General features: G+C 39.2%; 1 protein-coding gene across 1 annotated transcript in view; it reads right to left on the bottom strand.

The window, feature by feature from the left end:
• Window positions 1-4,261: 4,261 nt before the first annotated feature.
• ANKRD42 (ankyrin repeat domain 42) overlaps window positions 4,262-23,036 on the bottom strand; it is a 77,987-nt gene continuing 59,212 nt past the window's right edge. Inside the window, exons 12-14 of the mRNA XM_027039653.2 lie at window positions 11,197-11,323; window positions 7,993-8,134; window positions 4,262-4,390 (exon numbers count right to left, since the gene is read on the bottom strand). Of these exons, the coding sequence (XP_026895454.2) occupies window positions 4,292-4,390; window positions 7,993-8,134; window positions 11,197-11,323 (368 nt within the window). The 3' untranslated portion in view covers window positions 4,262-4,291. The remainder of the gene's footprint in view (window positions 4,391-7,992; window positions 8,135-11,196; window positions 11,324-23,036) is intronic.

Genomic DNA, 23,036 nt, shown 5'->3' with positions numbered 1-23,036 from the left:
CTGGAGAGTGTTATGCTAAGTGAAATAAGTCATACAGAGAAAGATACCATATGTTTTCACTCTTACGTGGATCCTGAGAAACTTAACAAGACCATGGGGGAGGGGAAGGAAAAAAAAAAAAGAGGTTAGAGAGGGAGGGAGCCAAAACATAAGAGACTCTTAAAAACTGAGAACAGGGGCGCCTGGGTGGCTCAGTCCGTTGAGCTTCCGACTTCGACTCAGGTCACGATCTCACTGTCTGTGAGTTCGAGCCCTGTGTCGGGCTCTGTGCTGACAGCTCAGAGCCTGGAGCCTGCTTTGGATTCTGTGTCTCCCTCTGTCTCTAACCCTCCCCTGCTCATGCTCTGTCTCTGTCTCAAAAATAAAACATTAAAAAAATTTTTAATAAAAAATAAAAAACTGAGAACTGAGGGTTGATGGGGGGTGGGAGGGAGGGAGGGGAGGGTGGGTGATGGGTATTGAGGAGGGCACCTGTTGGGATGAGCACTGGGTGTTGTATGGAAACCAATTTGACAATAAATTTCATATTTAAAAAAAAAATTTATGGGGCACCTGGGTGGCTCAGTTGGTTAAGCGTCCAACTTTGGCTCAGGTCATGATCTCGCAGTCCATGAGTTCGAGCCCCACGTCAGGCTCTGTGCTGACAGCTCCGAGTCCAGAGCCTGTTTCAGATTCTGTGTCTCCCTCTCTCTCTGACCCTCCCCCATTCATGCTCTTTCTCTGTCTCAAAAATAAATAAACAGTAAAACAAAAATTTTTTTTAATTTAAAAATTAAATAAATAAATAAATAAAATGTCATAAAAAAATTGTTTGGATTTTAAAGGCAACTTACCATCTAACTGGAGATTTGGGGTTTTTTGGTAGTGGATTAAAACAATAACCTTTAAAATCATGTGTACCCTAGTGCAATTATATGACAGTATGAAATCTAAAGAGTTGCCAATGTCTTGAACTCTGAGTATTACATACACTTTTTTTGATTCACAAAAGCCAATTTATCCCTGCTTTTTAGGAATTCATCTTAAACTTACTACATAAAATGAAGGGTTTTGTTTTTTTTATGATTCCCTTAAATTCCGTAAACTTCCATTCGGTGACAAAGTAGATCAGGCAGAGTTTTATAAGGATCAGTTGAGAGTCAGTAAAAACCCTTCAGTGTATTTAAAAAGCAAATCAAAGTTTATAATTCCCCTTTTGTCAGTCTTTAAGAATTTAGATATATAAAAGTTTGCAGTATTTTTTTTTTTAATATAAAGAAAAAATGAGGCAACGGAAAAAGCTATGGTCACCAACACTAAATTGATTGTCATTTTATGGACTAATAAATAAAAGGTTGAAACTCTTGATTTCAGCTCACATCATATCTCACGTGTGGGTTCGAGCCCTGTGCTGGGCTCTGTGCTGACAGTGCAGAGCCTGCTTGAGATGCTCACTTGCTCTCTCAAAAAGTAAATAAACTTTAAAAAACACAACAATATTTCTACTTCTATCTCTAACATCTTTTTTTCACTTCTATTTTTGTTTTTCATTAACATAATTTGGCATAATAAAAATATATTTGGTCTTTGTCCCCAGTTCCTGGCACAGATCTCCTAAAACCCTTACCATTTCTTGATAGAGGTAATTACAGGCTTCTTTCCGTTTTCTTGGCACACAGCTCCTGAAATCCTTTAAATCTTTGGAATGATAAGAGTGGGTTTTGTATGCTGAGATGACTGGTGGCTGGGAACCCTTATATAACTTCAGAATGGGGACCGGTTGCCAAATAGACCAAGGCATGATTAGAGGGTGAAACTTTCAGCCTCCCTGACCTCCCAACTCAACTCAACCTTTGGGGAAGGGAGAAGGACATGAGAGGAGCTGGAGGTTGACTGAGTTCAGTCACTACTGGCCAACCCAAGGAACACATCAGGCCACTGGTGACACAACGGGAGAAGGCATGGAAGCCTCATGCACTGCTCACTCCATACCTTGCCCCCTGCCTCTCCTTCATTTGGTGGTTCCTGAGACGTAGCCTTTCTAATAAACTAATAGTAAAGTGTTTCTCCAAGTCCCTTCCGGCAAATTGTTGAACCTGAGGAGAGGGTTCCTGAAACCTCCAAAAGTACCACTGATTAGTCAGAAGTACCAATGACAACCTGGGACTTGCAAAAGGATGTCTGAAGTGGGGGCATTCTTGTGGGACTGAGCTCTTAACCTGTGGAGTCTGATGCCAACTCTGGGTAATGTCAGAACTGGACCGTTGAACATCTGGATAGTGTCAGAAAATCCAAGAACTGGTTGTGCTGGAAACCGCACACATGACAATACATGTATGCGATTTATGATTAAATACATGTAATTTGAGGGTATTACAATCTTGATCTAGCTGCTCTACTAAGACCCAAAATAATAGTTGTTTAAAGAACAAAGAGGTTTAGTTCTCACTTACCTGCAGTCCAAGTGTAAGCATTCCAGGGCTAATATGCCAGCTCCGTGGTATCTGGGCACAAGATCCTTTTCATCTTACTACCCTACACTTCCTGGTGTTGCCTTCATTCACAAGGTCCTGTGACTCACCACCATATCCACATTCCAGAAGTAGAAAAGGGCAAGATGTAGGCAAGCCCTTTCCCTTTAAGGGCAAGACCCTGAGCTTTTATACGCCATTTTGGTTCATACTCTATTGGCCACAACTTGGTGTCTTAGCTGCAAAGGAGATTGGGAAGTTAGCCCTTATCCTGAGCAGCCACAAGCCAGGTAAGTCCTAACACTGGGGGAAAAAGGGAGAACAGGTACTGGGGGGCAACCAGGGAACCTCTGCCTCAAGGGTGCACATTTCTATGACCACACTCATCTAGTTCTTCCCCACCTCTCTGCTACAGAGAGAGACGCGAGATGTGGCCTGGAGAAAACCAGAGCAAGAATAACAAACTAGAGTATAAAGCATTAACTTAGGGTCCCCGGGCGGGAAGGAAGAAGTAAGGCTATACGTAGTCCCAGAAGGTGAGAAATAATGGATTTGGGAATTCCTGTGGTGGTCAAGAATGCAGATGCTGACCCTTCCCCACTAAGGTTAGGGTCTTCCACATTGCTGTGTGATTCTGAGCAAATCAATCTGACAGCTATAAAATATACCTGTCTCCCACTGCTGTGGTGAGAATTAAGAGATAATATGTGGAAAGGACTTACACATAGTAAGTACCAAATAAATGTTTTATTATAGATTGAAGGCCTATTGGAAACCACAGAGAAACTAACACTAATGACTATAAAGGTTATCAAAAGGATAGTTCAGGCATTTTTTAACACCTGTTTACAAACCCTTGATCAGCCTGATCTTAGCACTCCGATGCACCCATGTCAGGGCAAACTGGTCCTGATGACACTGTGTCAGAATGGCCTTCAGCATCCACGTAAATAAAGCACATGCCAGGACCCAGAGGGTGAGCATTTGGTGAATGGTGAGAAAGCTGCTCCCTGGGAAGCCCAAAGCCAACAATCAGCTCTTCAGGAGGAGGCAAGATATAGACAACTGCCCCACGACCAAATCGACTACATCAAGGAGGGAGCAGGTAGAGGTAGGAAGGGAGGGAAGGAAGTCCGAACTGAAATGAAATGCTGCGTTCTTTTTTGGTCAGCAATGTCAGGGGGGAAAGGAGGAAGAAAGAATAACAAAACCATGTGTCTTTTATCCTGTCCAGTCTGCCTCATTTCTGTGTTGCTTTCTTATAAAGCTTGTGAGACAAGGCAGTGGTTGAATTCTAAAACAGATTATTTAAATACGTATCCTTAGCAAACACATACTATGATTTTTTTTTCTTTTACAAGAACAGATTTTCAGTTTACATAAAACTTTCCTGAGATACTTGGTTGTTACTGTAAAGACGTCCTTTTCTAAAATTTACTTGTCTGATGCTGCATTTTCTCCTAAATCCACATGCTTTCTAAAAGTCATTTGAAAAGTTAAAAAATGATAGTCTCTAGAAAGTTAAAGAAAATTCTCTTATGGCTTCATAATAATTTTTAATGTCTACATTTCTTTTGATTACTGACTGTACCACCTTATAGTTTAAAGTTTGTGTGATTACTTGCAAAATTAATTACTCATAAATGTGGAGTCTTGCCTACATAAATATATAAAAGTATATTGGGAGAGGGAGTATAGCTAAGTGCATGCAACTTTAGCAATCCCTTTGATAGTCTATATTTCTGCCTTCATAACTGGGATAGCATATATAAGAGTAACTCTGAAGAGAACTTATATAGGTTTTATATCAATTTAAAAATGAAAAATAAGTTTATTTAAAGTTATTTCATTGATGAATACCTTCTCACAAAAACTCCCCCAGAAGACACCTTTTTCTTCACTCGCCTTTTATCTTTGCTTGAGTCAGTAGAGTCCTCTTCCTACAAAGAAAAAGGCCAAATGAGAGATCTGCAGTAGACAAAATTTCATCTTTCTACATGATCTGTTCCAAAAGAAGAAATTTAGCCATACCGTTATTTTCAACTCTGGGTTAAAATTTAGGCTTTTGTATAAATAAATTCTCAAATCTGAAGTATCATTCCATCATACTGTGCTGATTCATGGACTAGGTAGGAGACACCTTGAGAAACCAACCAGTGCTGGCTCTGCCTGATACATCCCCAAAAGAGAACAGCCCTATTTCTGCTTTTTTTCTTAGCCTGTCACTTCTCAATATACTGCTAAATGACACACACAGTGTTAGAATGTCATCGCCTGGATTCTTTGCAAGCCCGGTAGTAGTAGAAACCACATCTAGTTCCTTCCATTCCTTCATTCCACATCCACTCCATTCCTTCCTCTGTGTTCATACAACATCCTTCTACTGCCCTTGTCTCACTCTCCACTCTGCCTGCCACCACTGTTTCCAAACATTTCTCATCCATCATGGTATTCTCAGGACCTAGCACAGAAGATCCACTTAATGCCACAAGGAGCAAGAGAGAGCTAGAAATAAGGTGACACTCAGCAGATGCTACTCATCCATGAGTAATTCTCCCAGTCAAAAATGCTCTGCACCCAGCTGGTCAGGACACAGCTGAATGCAGGGGCTCCAAGAACCACACAGGGCACATACATGTCCATGGGGAGAGCTCGTGGCTGGGGTTAGGATTCCACCAGGTGTTCCTGCCCACACCTTTGCACTATAAATATGGTCACTATTATCAAAACCAATTGCTGCTGTTGTTACTATTATCAAAAACTATTTAAGTACATTACAGATGTCAGACGATCCTAAGAAACTACCCTGAGAATTTTTTCCTGGATAAAAATTATACTATTACAGACTGTTGCAGAGAAAAGTCTTCAAGGCACAGCTGAATGCAATCATAGGTCCTGACCAGAAGGTGGCAGAAGATTTGGTCAAAATTTCTTAAATCTGTATAAACGAGCACTGAACGGGAAGTTCATTTTATTTATACGTTATGTATTTAGACTCCCAAATAAACTAATTCTTCCTACTCTCAAGTATAGGGCTCCACACATTTATTTATCTACCGACAATGTTTATGCAGCTTGAACATGGAAAATGAAAAGGAAAGAAAAAGAAAAGGATATGAAAAAGCGTGAATGTACTCCTGTGAATACTACGAGACAGAAAATACCTCAGTATTGCCACTTAGTCTTTCATTTAACATCAATACAACTTTGTGAGACCGGTGTTATTCCCATTTCAAAGATGAACTGAAGACTCAGAAGCTTTTGCAGAAAAGAAGCAGTGGCAGGACTGCAGCTGCCAAAAAAGGTTGGTGACATTTGCTCATTTATGAAAAATCGATTAACCTAAAGTAGGACTGCAAAGGACGGTGAGCCCAGAGTACAGTGAGCTTGAGTCGGCTCTCCTGAAAACCACATGGTTGGTAGAGAGCAGAGCCTTAGGGGGGATGTGCGGTAGCATGTGGAATCGAGCCCAACCATGAGAACAGATGTTCTGGGGTAAGAAAATAATATTTTAAATAGCTACTAAAAAATAAAAATTTTCTAGGTAGACAAATCGATTTGAAATGACTCAAAGATGGTGAGGCTTGGGTAATCTCCAAAAGATGTAGGATCTGGTGCTGCCAGGAGGCGGAGGCGGCGGATCTCCTGCCACAGGTTGAGGCGGCACATCAGGATTCAGACTGTAGGGGGTAGTTTATGAAATGTGTGTGTCCTCAGGTCCCCGGCCAATACCCAGTGACCGCACAGGCTGGCCTCTCTACACAAAAGCTTCCCACAGTGGCTAGGAGTGGTGCAAGGTAAGCACTGCAAAAATGAAGAGAATGGGTTATAATTAATTCTGTCTCTTGGAAAAGTAAGGGCTGGTAAGATACCAAAACTGAGAGAAAGTGTGTGAATGCATGCATGCAGAGAAATACACACATGTGTTTGTAGATGAATAGAATGCTGTTGACACGAGACACACCAAACCATTACCAGTAGCTTCCTCTGGAGAGTTGGACTTGGTATGGGAAGGAACGACTGCCCTGCTTTTAACATTTTATAACAAGCACATGTGTTAATATTTTTAAAGTGGTTATTAAAGAGACTAATGATAAGTTTGTACAAAATAAAAAGGAGCCAGGAAGTTCTTCTTATAAATCAGAGTTGAGAATTAACTCACCCACGATGACCAAAGAAAACATTTCCCTATGGAAAGAAAACACGAAATGCACCTGAATCGCTACCCTGTGTCACATGAGCTTCCACAAGGGCTACATCACGCTGTCTTCGTTCACAAGAGAGGGTGAGGGTCACAGAGTCTCCCCAGTTTGCATTCTGCCTGCTCTGCTCTGAGACCAGAGGGCCGTGATATGAGCACCACTGTGGGTCACCTGCTGTCACTTTCACTCTATTTTCCATACTCTACCTGCTTTCTGTATTTGTTCTTTGTATCTGACTTTCTTTGTTCTTTGTGTCTTTGTATCTGACTCATATCCATTTCTTTTCAGCTTCCTCCTACACATTTGTCCTTTTTATTTGTCACTCTAAAGCATTTTTCTAGATTTTAGAGCTACATTTTGAATTCCAAATTCATAATTCTAGCCGAGAATTATAAGCAGAGCTAAAACTATGGGATCAAAAAGTAGAGATTAACTACTGATCTCACCATTACTAGCTGTGTGAATTTAGACAAGTCACTTAAAGTCTCTGAGCCTCGGTTTCCTCACATTAAATGAGGGCAGATCAAATGACATATGCTAACACATGAAAGAACTTTGTGAAGGTGAAGCATTACAGATGTTAGTTTTTACTACTCTGCAATCTGAACAACGGGATGCTATGACCACTCCCACGTTGGCTCCTTTCTACTCTTCCAACTGCTTTTGCATCCAACTGCTCGCATCGGCAGCACATATACTAACAATTTCTTTTGAGGAGCTGAAGCTTTCTTACATGGAATCATTATTCTGGCTATTTAGAATGTTAAAGTATACAGATTCCAGCTGTCTGAGAATTATTATTACTCTGCTTATAAAAAAATATTTTTCCTCAGGGCACCTGGGTGGCTCAGTCAGTTAAGCCTCCAGCTTCGGCTCAGGTCATGATCTCACAGTTCATGAGTTTGAGCTCTGCATTGGGCTCTGTGCTGACAGCTCAGAACATGGAGCCTGCTTCGGGTTCTGTGACTCCCTCTCTGTCTGCCCCTCCCCTGCTGAAGCCCTCTAAATAAATATTAAAAAATACATTTTTTCCTCATGTGTCACAAACAATGACACTGCACACCTCTGAGGATGCTATACTAGCCAGTATATATGTATATATAACTATGTGTGTGTACATATAAAGTTTTATACTGTTATACACATAACTCCTTTAATCTTTACAACACTTTACCAAGTACAAATTACTAACTATGGCTTAAAAATAAGGCACAGAGAGGTTAAATGACTTGTCCAAACTAAAAAGGGTTATGACCAAGATTCAAACCCTAGCTTAGACTCTTAGCTACTCTTATATACTACTTCTTGAGAGAGATAAATGTGTTAAGAAGGACACCAACCACAGCAAAGCTGGAGACCTGAATCTTTTCCAGTGTCTTCCTGAGTTGATCTACCTCTGCGTGATACTCATCCAGCTGACCTTCTAATTTTTCTCTGCGTAGCCGTTCATACTCCAGCTGGCCCTGCAGCTCCTTGATTGTCCTATCAAAAAAAGTTGTTTTCAGTCAGTCTTCAATATGAGCTACCAATTATTTTTGGCAATAGCGAAAAGCATACATGCATTGTATTTAAGGCAAATAAAACAAATAATTTATTCAACAAATAGGTACTGAGAGTCTAGTATGAGCCAGCACTGATCTAGACACTGGGGAATGAAACAGGCCAAATCTGCCTTCCTCAGGCTTATCTTAGCTATGGAAGAAGACAGTAAAGAAACAAGTAAATAATATGGTATGGGGAAAGGTGATGAATGCCAAGGGAGAAAAAATTTAAGCAAGAAAGAGTAATATAAAATGTCGCCAAGGAGGGGATTAATACTTCAGACACAGTGGCCAGGGAAGGCCTTCCTGAGAAGGGGGCTTCTGAAAAAAATCCTAAAGGAAATGAGAGAGGTAACAACGTAGACATCTGGGGGAAGAGCATTCCAGAGGGAATAGCATGTGCAAAGGCCCTAAGGCAGAAGTATGCCTGGTGAACTGGAAGAAAACCAGAAGCCAATGTGGCTGGAGTAAAGTATAAAAGGAAGACTAGTAGGTCACAGAGTCAAAAGAGAGCCAGAATAAGCAGGGCCTTCTAAGTCACAGCAAGAATCTAGGCTTTCACCCTGAATGAAGTGGGGAAGCCATTGGAGGGTCTGGGCAGAGAAACAGCATGAGCTTAGACTTTTGTTTTGCTTTCGTATTTTTTTGATGATCTACAATTTGAGTAAAATACAAATATTAACTGAACAATTCAAGGAGTTTTGATTAATGTGTAAACCTTGTAATCACCACAACTGCCAAGATACAGACTATTTTCATTGCCTCAGAAAGTTCCCTCATGTCCTTCCCAAGTGATCTTCATTTCTCATACGCAACCACATTCTGAATGTCTATCACGTTAGATTAGTTTTGCCTATGCTTATAAATGAAATTGCATATTACATACTTTTGTGTGCTTGACTTCCTTCAGTCAACAGTATGTGAGATTTACTGGACCCAGATTTTAACATGATTACTCTGGATGCTGTGTTGAAAAAGACTTCAGGGTTTGGGGACAGAGAATTAGGGGGCAGGGACAGGAAGCTGGAAATGCATCAGGGAGATGTTAAAATAAATCCAGACAAGAGATGATGACACTTGAACCAGGATATTTTTCTGCCTTGTTGCTGGATAGTGGGGGGTGGGGGGAACAGAATTTCCGAAGCAGGCTGGGTGGGATGTCAGGTTCCTGTGAGGGCGATCTAAGAGCATCAGTAGTAGCTCTCTCATGGAAGTGAGTGGGGTTGAGACTGGGAATAGGGAAGAAGAATGTCAACTGATTCAGCAAACAAGATTCAGCAAACAAGAAGGGAAATTCATTCCTAGGACAGAGTAACACCACTGGTGCTTTGCTGTATTGTGACTCTGATCTAACTAAGTGATAACAACAAAATCAAAAGGATGTCCCTCAAACCAACACTTGTCCAGTGTTTCTTTCCAATTAGACCTAAAAGCACGGGTTTGTACCTAAAGAATAAATGTCTTAAGATGTACTCAACACAAAGTGGTGAACAAATGCTACAGAAGAATTAAAGCTCACTCAGAAGACACTGAAGTCTCAGCTGACATGAAACTACACTCGGCACAAAGGCTAAAGCAATCTTTGGGGGAGAATCTGTTCAAAATCACATCAACAGGATAACCATTTCACAGTGAAATGTGAATATTAGCATTAAAAGTTCCATTAAGGACTGTTAAAAATCATAATCATCTCAGATAACAGGTTTGGAGTCAAATAGACTCAGGCTCAAATCCTGGCTCCACTTCCCATCCTTTCTCCTGGCTTTGTGACTTCATGAGACTCACTTAACCTCTATATTAAGTCTTGGTTTCCCATACACGTAGTAAGACAATAGCTCCTGGCCCCATGAAGGCTGCATGAGATAATGTATCTAAGAAGCTTATCTAGTGCTCAGCATACAGTAGTGCTCAGAAGTTATACAAACAGCCATAGAAGTACTAAGCTACCTTAGAAGGAAAGCAAAGAAAACCAAAGTTTAAAGCTCATTATCTAGGGGAAAAAATGCTCCAGTGTGAAGAACTTTTCCAGACCACAAGGGTTTTCACCCAGGCTCTTAAGCAAAGGCCAATACTAAAAATATTCTACACCTCAAAACACTTTAATCAATGTAGAGGCAGTGAACACCTGAGATACCAAAAAGACCTCTAATTAAAAAGCAGTTCTTCTTTTTGTTTTGTTTTGTTTTGTTTTGGTCTGCCACAGCTTCCTAGTGTCTAAAATCCCACTAAGAGGGTATTTTGGCTTACGGCTTTGACTTCAGTTTAAATTCCCAAGTACCTGAGGCTACATTGAGAAGAGAGTGGAGGAAAAGGAAACAGGTCCTAAGAGTGTGAGGGACTCAAGCAAAGGAAAGGGAAAGCAGAGTCCATGTGGGCTGCTCTTTACAGACCCATGTTTTGATTAGGCCAGAATCCCTTGTCCTGTCTCCCCTTGTTCCCCGTCTGGTGGGAGGAAGTGAGCACGAAGCACCCTCTCTTCCAGCAACACCAAATGTGCAGCAAGGCGATTCAGGGTGTAGGCAGTGACAGGTGAGGGCAGCTATGGAACCCCTCACTGCCCCTGGACATGACCACATTCTCTGATTGGGCAGGACAGTCGGGGAGCCCAGGACCGGGTCTCAGATTTACAAGCAATCAGTCCAATTTGACAGGAACAGGTAGAGACTGTTGGTTGATAAACTCAAAGTAGGTGTGGTCTCAAAAAAATAGAGTTTCAGTTTTACAAGATGAAAAGAGTTCAGATCGGTTGTGCAAAACTGTGAAAGTACTTAACACCACTGAATTGTACCCTTAGAAATGGTAAAGATGATACATTCCATGTTATGTGTATTTTACCACAACCAAAAATCATCTTAACATCTTCTCCATCTGGGGGCTTAAGAGAAAAACTGGCTGGAACCTGACACCCTTTGGTGAGGATGGAAAAACAGGTGGTCAACAAACCCTTACAGAGCATTTAGAAAGGTAACTAAAAGCAAACCATAATAGTTCGGAGGACATTACTTTTCTGACTCAAGTTGTTCTTTCTTCTGCTTTAGATCTTCTTCTGTTATCCCTCCCAAGTGTTTATAGTTGCTCTCAGCAATTTCCAGCATGTGTCTCAATTCAACAATTTTCTTATAAGCTCTCACTGCAAGACAAAGTTAAATAGGAACCTTGTTTAGACAGATAACAGTTCATGTGTTCACAGGATGCTGGTCCTGAAACATGCTTCTTTGAGAGCCAGTGCCTCAACGCTCTGGGGAAGGGGGTGAGGGGAAGATGGCATACACATAGAGGATAAATATCAGTAACAGAAGATTAGGGTGAACAAGCAGTGAAATACCTGAATTGAGGATCCTTTTCTTGCTATGGGAGGATGTATCAAATTGCTATGGTTATTAATACTACAAACAGGAAGGCTTAAAAAACACCCTGGTTTCTTAGGATTAGTGGTGTATTTCAAGACCATGCACAATCTACTATATGTAAGAGAATTAGAAAAACTGAAATATGCTTGATTTATTTTTTTTTAATTTTTTTTTTTAACATTTATTTATTTTTGAGACAGAGAGAGACAGAGCATGAACAGGGGAGGGCCAGAGAGAGGGAGACACAGAATCTGAAACAGGCTCCAGGCTCTGAGCTGTCAGCACAGGGCCCGACGCGGGGCTCGAACTCACAGCCCTCACGGACCGCGAGATCATGACCTGAGCTGAAGTCGGCCGCCTAACCGACTGAGCCACCCAGACGCCCCAGAAATATGCTTGATTTAAAATAAACCAGATCTAACCCAGCCCCCCAATTTTTTTTAAGTTTATTTCTTTATTTTGAGAGAGCGAGAGCACACAAGCAGGGGAGGGGCAGAGAGAGAGAGGGAGAGAGAGAATCCTAAGCAGGGTACACACTGTCAGCAAGGAGCCTCATGTGGGTTTCAATCCCATGAACCATGAGATCATGACCTGAGCTGAAATCAAGAGTCAGGCACTTAACAGATGGAGCCACCCAGGAGCCCCAGCCCCCTAATTTTATCATTAGTCACTTGTAATATCTATTTAAGCAAGAGAATACTGAGGGAAGGAAGTTTTAAAAGCTGCTTTTAGCTATTATCCAACTACCAAAACTTTTTTTTAAATTTTGTTTTCTAATGTTTATTTTTAAGAGAGAGAGAGAGGGACAGTGTGAGTAGGGGAGGGGCAGAGAGAGAGGGAGACACAGAATCTGAAGCAGGCTCCAAGCTCTCTGCTGTCAGCACAGAGCCCGAAGCGGGACTCCAACTCACAAACCGCAAGACCATGACCTGAGCCGAAGTTGGACACGTAACCAACTGAGCCACTCACACGCCCCCCAAACTGAGTTTTCTATCCTTGTGGCAGTGGTTCTTAACCTTGGGTGATTGTCTCCTCCAAAGGCCATTTTTGCTCGTCATACTTGGAAAGTAACAGACTGTTGGCAGCTAGAGGCATGGGATGAAACTAAAATCTTAAAATGCACAGGAAAATCTCCCTCAACAAATAAGCATCTGGCCCAAAAGATCAATAGTGCAGAAGTTGAAAAACCCTGCTTTATGGGACCAGGTTAGCAAGTCACAGCCTATTCTCCCTAACACTTAACACGCGGATTTCTCTCTCAATAGGTTATAGAGCTGCAGGTTCCAAGCTACATACATCAGAATCAGGGTCTCTTTAAAAATGTATGTGTTTGTGCCTCATACCAGACTTACAACTTCAGGTACTGGTACTAAGCCCCTCAGACAATGTTGATGGGCAGACAGGTTTGGGAACCACGATAACCAGCAGCAACAAGTAGAATTTAAGAAAAGAGAGGTTAAAGAAGATCAAAAGAACTGTGGCTATTTAGCTCATATAAGAATTCTTTAATATCCAAAGGCTATGTTTTAAAAGAGCTGTTCTGTGGGGTCATCAGAGTTAAGAGCTAGGATTAAATGAGATTAGCTCCAGGAAGAGAGATTTTTAACTCAACAAGGAGAAACTTGTCAACAAAAACAGTAAGAGCTATTATGTATTTCTGGAGTGCCTGTGATGTGCAAGACATTACATTAAGTTCCTTACACATTTTAATCCTCACAAGAATGCTGTCAGATGAAAATGGGATCCCTGGAAAACAATCAGTGTCTTGTCACTGAAGGTGACTCAGTGGATGCTGGATGACATGTGACAGCAATGTTGAGTCAAGAGCCAAACTTTAAATGGGTATAGGGTTCTATGATGCCATAGTCCTAAATATAATTTATTAAAGAATGCTCTAAATTGAGGCTCAGTCCCAGGAATTGTCTATGTCAAGAAATCCAATCAGTCCCCTACAGGTGCTCTGGCAAAATGCAGTGTCCCAAGAAGAGGTCGTCTTGTCCTTCAGGTTTTGTTCTGGAATAAAATTAAATAAGGACGAGAAAAAAGCCCATGGTTTCATAACTTCACTAGCTACAAGCACGCCAGCTAGGTACCAGTGAGCTTCACTGTATGGCAAGAGTTTAAGACTGCATTTGTATCAAACACACCACAGTAGGAAATGGTTCTAGTCACATTCTTGGTCTGTCCTAAAACATCTTTTCAAAATGTTGTGATTCACTGACAATGATCCCCTTACAAATCTCTCTTACTCAAATAATTTCAGAAGTAAATTGAAAGTCTACAAATCAACTACTCATTCTCTGAGGCTCTAAGTTCATGCTACTTCCCAAAAGAATCACCAAAAATTAATTTCAGTACAAACAAGAAAATAAAAAGTAGATAATTGAACTTTATCAAAATTAAAAGCTTCTGCAAGATTTCAGTCCAACAGACATATCAAATCTATACATATTTATAGAGCAGTTGCTTCTGAATAAGAAATGAGGGCTGACTGAGCAGCTTCTGCACAACAAAGGATGGAGAGACCACATAGAAAACAGCAAGAGAAACAGAGACATGGTAATGAAGGGAATTCCCACTCCTGATGTTGTAAACTACAGTAGGAAGGGACCATGAGCAGATTCATCTGCCCAGAGGCACAGAAAAAAAACCCAGAGTTTAAAGGGGCAACTAGAATATAAAGGAACCACCATTAGAACCCTGCCAAACAACAGGGGAGCTGTTGGAACTCTCTGTGAATCAGAAGGGCTGGCGAGCAGCACAGTTCATGTTCCCACTCTACCCTGATAGCACAGATAGATGCAGGGTCTGATGTCCATAGCCAGCCTATCCCCTCAGTAATCCTGGGGCCCCTAGCCCACAATAGCCCCATCAGTTCCACCAAGGCAGGCCTCAGTAGGGTGCACACTGGGACCCTCTGGTCTGCACTCACAATAGTTGCAGCCATCTTGCCAAGGTGACACAGGCTCAAAGTGCCATGCAACATTGAGGTCCATACCATATTGGCTCCAGATAACTTGCCAGAGCATCCCCAGCATAGCACAACTACCTGCCTGCAACTACCCCAGCTCTAGCCAATCAGCAGGGAACCCTCTGAATTAAGCACTTTGGGACACTCTGACTTGTACCCATTTCAGCTCTAGCTATCCTGCCAAAGTGCCTTCAATGTGCAGAGCCCTGAGCCATATTCACTTCAGCTTCAGCTGTCCAGCAGGGTGCCCTCTGCATGCACAGCCCTAAGAATGCTCCCACCTACACCAACCTCTGCTCTGGCCATGACACCAGGAGAGCCCCAGCACAGAGTGCTCCAGGACCTCCATTCAGCCAAAGTTCCAGTCAGCCAGCCAAAGTCTAAACAGCATGCTACTCAACAATGAATGAGTCAATGAGGACATCAAAGAATAAATTAAAAAATGCATGGAAACAAATGAAAATAAAACACAATGATCCAAAATCTTTGGGATGTAGCAAAAGCAGTTCTAAGAGGGAGGAGTATAGCAATACAAGTCTACCTCAAGAAGAAAAATCTCAAATGAACAACCTAACCTTATACCTAAAGGAGCTAGAAAAAGAACAACAAATGATGCCTTAAGCCAAGAGAAGGAAGAAATAAGAATCAAAACAGAAATAAATGATATAGAAACTAAAAAAAAAAACAATAGAAAAGATCAATAAAACCAGTTGTTTCTTTAAAAAATTAATTGATAAACCTCTAGCCAGACTTAGCAAAAAGAGAAAGAAAGTAACAAAATCACAAATGAGAGAGGAAAAAAATAACAACCAACACCACAGAACTAGAAACAATTATACAAGAATACTATGAGAAACTATATGCCAACAAACTGGACAACCTATAAGAAATGAATAAATTCCAAGAAATAAATACATTATCAAAACTGAAACAGGAAGAAATAGATAATTTGGACAGATTGATAGCAAAGAAATTGGATCAGTAGTCAAAAAACTCCCAAAAAACGAAGTCCAGGACCCAGATGGCTTGGGAGGCAAATTCTACCAAACATTTAAAGAAGAGTTAATGCCTATTCTTCTCAAACTATTCAAAAAAACAGAAGAGGGAAGAAAACTTCTCAATTCATTCTATGAGGCCAGCATTAGCCTGATACCAAAACCAGATAAAGACACCACAAAAAAAAGGTAACTACAGGCCAATACCCTTGATGAACACAGATACAGAAAACCTCAACAAAATACTAGCAAACTGAATCCATGGGATTTATTCCTGGGTTACACAGGTGGTTCAATATTCACAATCAATTAGCGTGATAGATTAATAAAAGAAAGGATAAGAACCATAAGATCATTTTGATGCAGAAAAAAACCATTGACAAAATACAACATCGATTCATGATAAAAACTTTCAACAAAGTACGTTTAGCGAGAACATACCTCTACATAATAAAGGTCATATATGAAAAACCCACAGCTAATATCATCCTAAATGGGGAAAAACTGAGAGCTTTTCCTCTAAAGTCAAAAACAAGGCAGGAATGTCCACTCTCACCACCTTTATTCAATATAGTACTGGAAGCCTAGGCACAGCAATCAGACAACAACAACAAAACCTAAAAAGCATTTAGGGGCACCTGGGTGGCTCAGTTGGTTAAGCATCTAACTTTTGATTTCAGTTCAGGTCATGATCTTGCAGTTACTGAGTTTGAGCCCCGCATCAAGCTCTGTGCTGACAGTATAGAGCCTACCAGGGATTCTCTCTTTTTTCCTTCTCTCTCTGCCTCTCCCCTGCTTGTGCTCTCTCAAAATAAATAAACTTAAAAAAAAAAAAAAGACTGAGGATAACAAAAGGCTCAGAATCACTTGCTCAAATATTGCTTCTCCACCAATCTTTCCATTCTGGTTTATGGATATTTGAAAGTCTCATTTTATCATCTATTATTTGTATAGCAGTGTTGTCCAAAAAAACCTTTTCATGATGATGTAAAAATGTTCTTTATGTGCGTTATTCAATATGGTCACCTGTGTCTAGTGACTACTACCCTGGATAGTATTGCTATAGAGTACTAGTTATTCTATTATTAGTTTTCATTTATCTTTGTCTATAAGTGCTGAATTCTGAATAAATTCATAAGTACACCCTAAAAATAATAAAAAAAGAAATGGCATCTAACTTGGTAAGAAATAAGTAAACCTTTCACTATTTGCAAATGGCATGATACTATATATATAGAAAACCCAAAAAACTCCACTAAAAAATTACTAGAAATGATACCCCAAGTTAGTAAAGTCACAGGTTACTAAATCAACGTACAGAAGTCTGTGGCATTTCTCTTACACCAATAATGAAACATCAGAAAGAGAAATTAAGGAAAGGATCCCATTTACAATTGCACACAAAAAGTATAAGATACCTAGGAATAAACCTGACCAAAGAGATGAAAGACCTGTACTCTGCAAACTACAAAACATTAATGAAGGAAATTGAAAATGACATAAAGAAAAGACATTCCATGTTCATGGAATATTGTTAAAATATGTTAAAATGTCTGTACTACCTGAAGCAATCTACACATTTAATGTGATCTCTATCAAAATGCCAACAGTATTTTTCATAGAACTAGAACAAACAATCCTAAAATTTGTATGGAACCACAAAAGACCCTGAATACCCAAAGTAATCTTGAAAAAGAAAAGTAAAGCTGGAGGCGTCATAATTCTGGACATCAAGTTATATTACAAAGCTATAGGGATCAAAACAGTATGGTACTGGCACAATAATAGACACACAGATCAATGGAACAGAATTGAAAACGGAGAAATGAACCCACTATACGGTCAATTCATCTTCAACAAAATAAGACTATCCACTGAGAAAAAGAATGTCTCTTCAACAAATGGTGCTGGGAAAACTGGACAGCAACAGGCAAAAGAATGAAACTGTGCCACTTTCTAACACCACGCACAAAAATAAATTCAAAATGGATTAAAGACCTTAATATGAGACCTGAAACCATAAAAATCCTAGAACACCGGCAGTAAACTCTTTGACATCAGCCATAGCAACCTCCCTCTAAATATGTCTCCTGAGGCAAGGTTCACAGAGCAAAAATAAACTTTGGGGACTGTATCAAGATAAAAAGCTTCTGCACAGCAAAGGAAACAATCAACAAAACTAAAAGCAACCTACAGAATGGGAGAAGATATCTGTAGACGACATATCTATCTGATAAAGGGTTAGTATCAAAATATATAAAGAATTTATAAAACTCAACACTCAAAAAATGAATAATCCAATTTAAAAAATGGGCAGAAGAGGGGTGCCTGCTCAGTTGGTTAAGAGTCTGACTTCGGCTCAGGTCATGATCTCATAGTTCGTAGGTTTGAGCCCCTCATTGGCCTCTGTTCTGACAGCTCAGAGCCTGGAGCCTGCTTCAGATTCTGTGTCTCCTCCTCTCTCCACCTCTCCCTGGCTTCTGCTCTCTTTCTCTCTCAAAAATAAATAAATAAACCTTGTTTTTTAAATGGCAGAAGACATGCATAGACATCGTTCCAAAGAAGACATACAGATGGCCAACAGAAACATGAAACTGATCAGGGTAATACAAATCAAAACTACAATGAGATATCACCTCACACCTGTCAGAATGGCTAAAATCAACAACACAAGAAACAAGGATGGCAAGGATATAGAGAAAGGTGAGGCCTCGTGCACTGTTAGTGGGAATGTACACTGATACAGCCACTGTGGAAAACAGTATTGTGATTCCTCAAAAAGTTAAAAACAGAACTACCCTACAATCCAGCAATCAGACTACTGGATATCTACCTAAAGAATAGAAAAATACTAATTCAAAGGGATACATGCCATCCTATGTTTATAGCAGCATTACATACAATAGCAAAATTACGGAAAGAGCCCAAGTGTCCATCAATTGATAAATGGATAAAGATGATGTAGTATGTATATGTATGTATACACACACACACACACACACACACAATGGAATATTATTTAATCATTGAAATCAATGAAATCTTGCCAGCTGCAACATAAATGGAGCTAGAGTATACTGCTAAGTGAAGTAAATCAGAGAAAGACAAATACCATATGGTTTCACTCATATGTGTAATTTATAAAACAAACAAGCAAAGGGGGTAAAAAGAGAGAGTGACAAACCAAGAAACGGACTCTTGGGCCTTCTTGGTGGCTCAGTTAAGCGTCAAACTCTTGATTTCGGCCCAGGTCATGATCTCACAGTTCACACGATGAAATCCATGTTGGGCTCTGTGCTGACAGTGCAGAGCCTGCTTGGGATTCTCTCTCCCTCTCTCTCTGCCCCGCCCCCATTGATGCACATGCTCTCTTGCTCTCTCTCAAAAAATAAAGACTGTAACAAGAGAAAAACAAGGGCATTACATGATAATTCACAGGTCAATACAGGTCAAGAGGATATAATAAATGTAAGTATCTGGGCACCCAACATTTCAGCAGCTAAATACATAAAGCAAATATTAACAGATATAAGGGAGAGATGTAATACAGTAAGAGCAGAGGATTTTTTTAAGTAGCCTCCATGCCCAACATAGGACTTGAACTCATGACCCTGAGATCAAGAGTTGGATACTCTACCAACTGAGCCAGCCAGGTACTCCTAAGAGTAGAGGACTTTAAAACCCCACTTACATCAATAGATAGATCATTCAGGATGAAAATCAGTAAGAAAACACTGTCTTTCAATGACACATTAGGCTAAATGGACTTAGCAGGTTTATACAAAACATTCTTTCCAAAAACAACAGAATACACATTCTTTTCAAGTGCACATGGAACATTTTGCAGGATAGATCATATTAGGCCACAAAACAAGTCTCAATACATTTAAGAAGACTGAAATCACATCATCTTTTTCAACCATAACATTATGAAACTAAAAACAAATCCCAAGAAAAAAACTGGAAAAAAACACAAACACATGGAGGCTAAACAGTATGTTACAAAACTACGAACAGGTCAACAAATAAAAGAGGAAATTTAAAAAGAAAAAAAAGGAGACAAATGAAAATGAAAACACAACAGTCAAAAATCTTTGGGATGCAGCAAAAGCAATTCTAAAAAGGAGATTCATGGTGAAACAAGTCTACTTCAAGAAACTGGAAAAACAAATAAAAAATCTAACTATGTGCCTAAAAGAACTAGAAAAAGAACAAAGCCCAAAGTTAGTACACAGAAGGAAATAATAAATATTGGTGCAGAAATAAATGAAACAGAAAGTTAAAAAAAAATTGAAAAAATTAATGAAACCAAGAGCTGGTTCTCCGAAAAGGTAAAATTGATAAACCTTTAGCCAGACTCATCAAAAAAAAAAAAAAAAAGAGGACACAAGTAATATTTGAAATGAAAGGGGAGAAGTAACGGTAACACCACAGGAATATAAAGGAATATAATAGAATACTACAAAAAATTACATGCCAGCAAAGAACCTAGAAGAAATGGATAAACTTATAGAAACATATAAACTTTCAAAACTGAATCAGGAAGAAAACAGCCTGGGTGGCTCTGTCAGCTAAGGATCCGGCTCTTAATTTCAGCTCAGGTCATGACCTCATGGTTGGTGAGATCGAGCCCCACATGGGACTCTGTGCTGACAGCATGGAGCCTACTTGGGATTCTTTCTCTCCTTCTCTCAGCCCCTTCTAGGCTCATTCTCTCTCTCTCTCTCTCTTTTTCTCTCATCTCTAGATCTTTATCTCTATCTCTCTCTCAAAATAAAAATAAATATTAAAAAAAAAAAACTAAATCAGGAAGAAACAGAAAATCTGAACAGACCAAATACTAGTAATAAAACTGAAATGGTAATCAAAAAACTCCCAATAAGCAAAAGGCCAGTACCAGATGGAATCACAGTTAAAATCTACTAAACATTTAAATACGAGTTAATGCCTATTCTCCTCCAACTGTTCCCAAAAATAGAGGGAAGAAAAACTTCCAAGCACATTCAACAAAGCCAGCATTACCCTGACACCAAAACAAAAAAGAAACACTGCAAAAAACAAACCACCACCACCACCACCAACAACAACAAAAACTACAGGCCCACATCTCTGATAAACATAGATGCAAAAATTCTTAACAAAATATTAGCAAGCCACATTGAACAATACATTAAAAGTATCATTCACCATGATAAGTGGGATTTATTCTGGGATGCAAGGGTGGTTCAATATTTGCAAATCAAGCAACATGACACACCACATCAACAAAACAAGGGATAAAAACCATATGGTCATCTCAATAAATGCAGAAAAAGCATTTGACAAAATTCAACGTCTGTTCATGATTTTAAAAACTCTCAATAAAATAGGTATAGAGTGAACAAACCTAAATACAATAAAAGCTATATATGACTAACTCCTAGCTCACCAGTCAATGGTGAAAAACTCAGGGCCTTCCCTCTAAGATCAAGAATAAGATGAGGATGTCCATTCTCACTGTTTTAATTCAACATAGTACTAGCCAGAGAAATCAGACAACAAAATAATTAAAGGCATCCAAATTGATTAAGGGAGAAGTTAAACTGTCACTACTTACAGATGACATGATACCATACATAGAAAATCCTAAAGACTATCAAAAAATATTGTAATTAATAAATGAATTCAGAAAAGTTGCAGGGGTGCCTGTATGGCTCAGCTGGTTAAACATCCAACTCTTGATTTGAGCTCAGGTCATGATCTCACAGTCCTGTGATCCAGCCTGGGTTGAGCTCCACAGTGGATACAGAGCCTGCTTAAGAGTCTCTCTCCTCTTTCTACCCCTTCCCTGCTTGCATACATGTACAGGCACCCACATGTGTGCACACTCCTGGTCTCTCTCAAAAAAAAAAGGAATAAAGTTGCAGAATACAAAATTAATTCCCAGAAATCAGTTCCATTTCTATACATTAACAATAAAGTGGCAGCAAGAGAAATTAAGAAAACAATTCCATGTACAACCAAAAAAGAATAAAATATCTAGGAATAAACTTAACCAAGGAGGTAAAAGACTGACAACTATGTGATGAAAGAAATTGAGATGACACAAACAAATGTTAAGACATACCATGCTCATGGAGCAGAAGAATTGATCTGGCTATCACACCCATACTACCCATAGCAATCCACAGACTCAAAGCAATCCCTATCAAAACACAAATAGTATTCTTCACAGAACTAGAACAAATACCCCTAAAATTTGTATGTAAGTACATAAGATCCTGAGTAGCCAAAGCAATCTTGAGAAACAAGAACAAAGCTGGAGGTATCAGAATCCTAGATTTCAAGATAAACTACTAAACTGTAGAAATCAGAACTGGCACAAAAATAGACACAGAGATCAATAGAAAGCCCAGAAATAAATCCATGTTTTTACAGTCAATTAATTAATCTAAAACAAAGAAATAAAGAATACACAATAAGGGAAAAGGCATTCTTTTCAATAAATGGTGTTGGGAAAAACTGGATAGCTACATGCAACAGAATGAAACTGGACCACTTTAGTATACCATATACAAAAACTCAAAGTATATTAAATACCTAAATAAAACCATAAAACTCCTAAAAAAAATGCAGCATAGTAATTTCTTTGACATCAGTCTTAGCAACATATTTATGGATAGGTCTCCTAAAGCAAGGGAAACAAAAGCAAAGATAAACTATTATGACTACATCAAAATAAAAACCTCTGCACAGTGAAGTAAACCATAAACAAAATAAAAAGACAACCTAGTAAAAAGGATATTTGCAAATGATATATCTAATAAAGAGTTAATATCTAAACTATATAAAGAACTTATAAAGCTCTGATTAAAAATCTGATTTAAAAACACACAGAAGATCTGAATAGGCATTTTTCAAGAGAAGACAAATGGTTGGCAAAGCTCAAAATCAATAATCATCAGAGAAATGCAAATCAAAACCACAATGAGATATCAGCTCATACCTGTCAAAATGACTAGTACTTAAAAGACAAATAATAACAAGTGTTGACAGAATGTGGAGAAAAGGGAACCTTTGTGCACTGTTGGTGGGACTGTGAATTGGTGCACCCACTGTGGAAAACAGTATGGAGGTTCCTCAAAACATTAAAAATAGAAATACCATAGAATCTAGTAATTCCACTACTGGATATTTACCCAAAGAAAACAAAAACACTAATTAAAAGATATATGCACCACTGTGTATGTTGCAGCCTTATTTAAAATAGCCAAGATATGGAAGCCTAAGTGTCCACTGATGAATGGATAAAGGTATAATTTACATATACAATGAGATATTACTCAGCCATAAAAAGGAGTAAGATCTTACCATTTGTGACATGAATGGACCTAGAGAGTAGTATGCTAAGTGAAATAAGTCAGAGAAAGACAAATGCCATATGATTTTACTTAGTTTTGAAATCTAAAAACCAAAACAAATGAACAAAAACAGATTCTTAAATATAGAGGGAAAAAAAAACAGATTTTTTTTTACATTTTTTTGCAT

This window comes from Acinonyx jubatus, chromosome D1 (assembly GCF_027475565.1).
Source record: "Acinonyx jubatus isolate Ajub_Pintada_27869175 chromosome D1, VMU_Ajub_asm_v1.0, whole genome shotgun sequence".
Classification (NCBI taxonomy): Eukaryota; Metazoa; Chordata; class Mammalia; order Carnivora; family Felidae; genus Acinonyx; species Acinonyx jubatus.
This window is presented reverse-complemented; position numbering and strand designations above follow the sequence as displayed.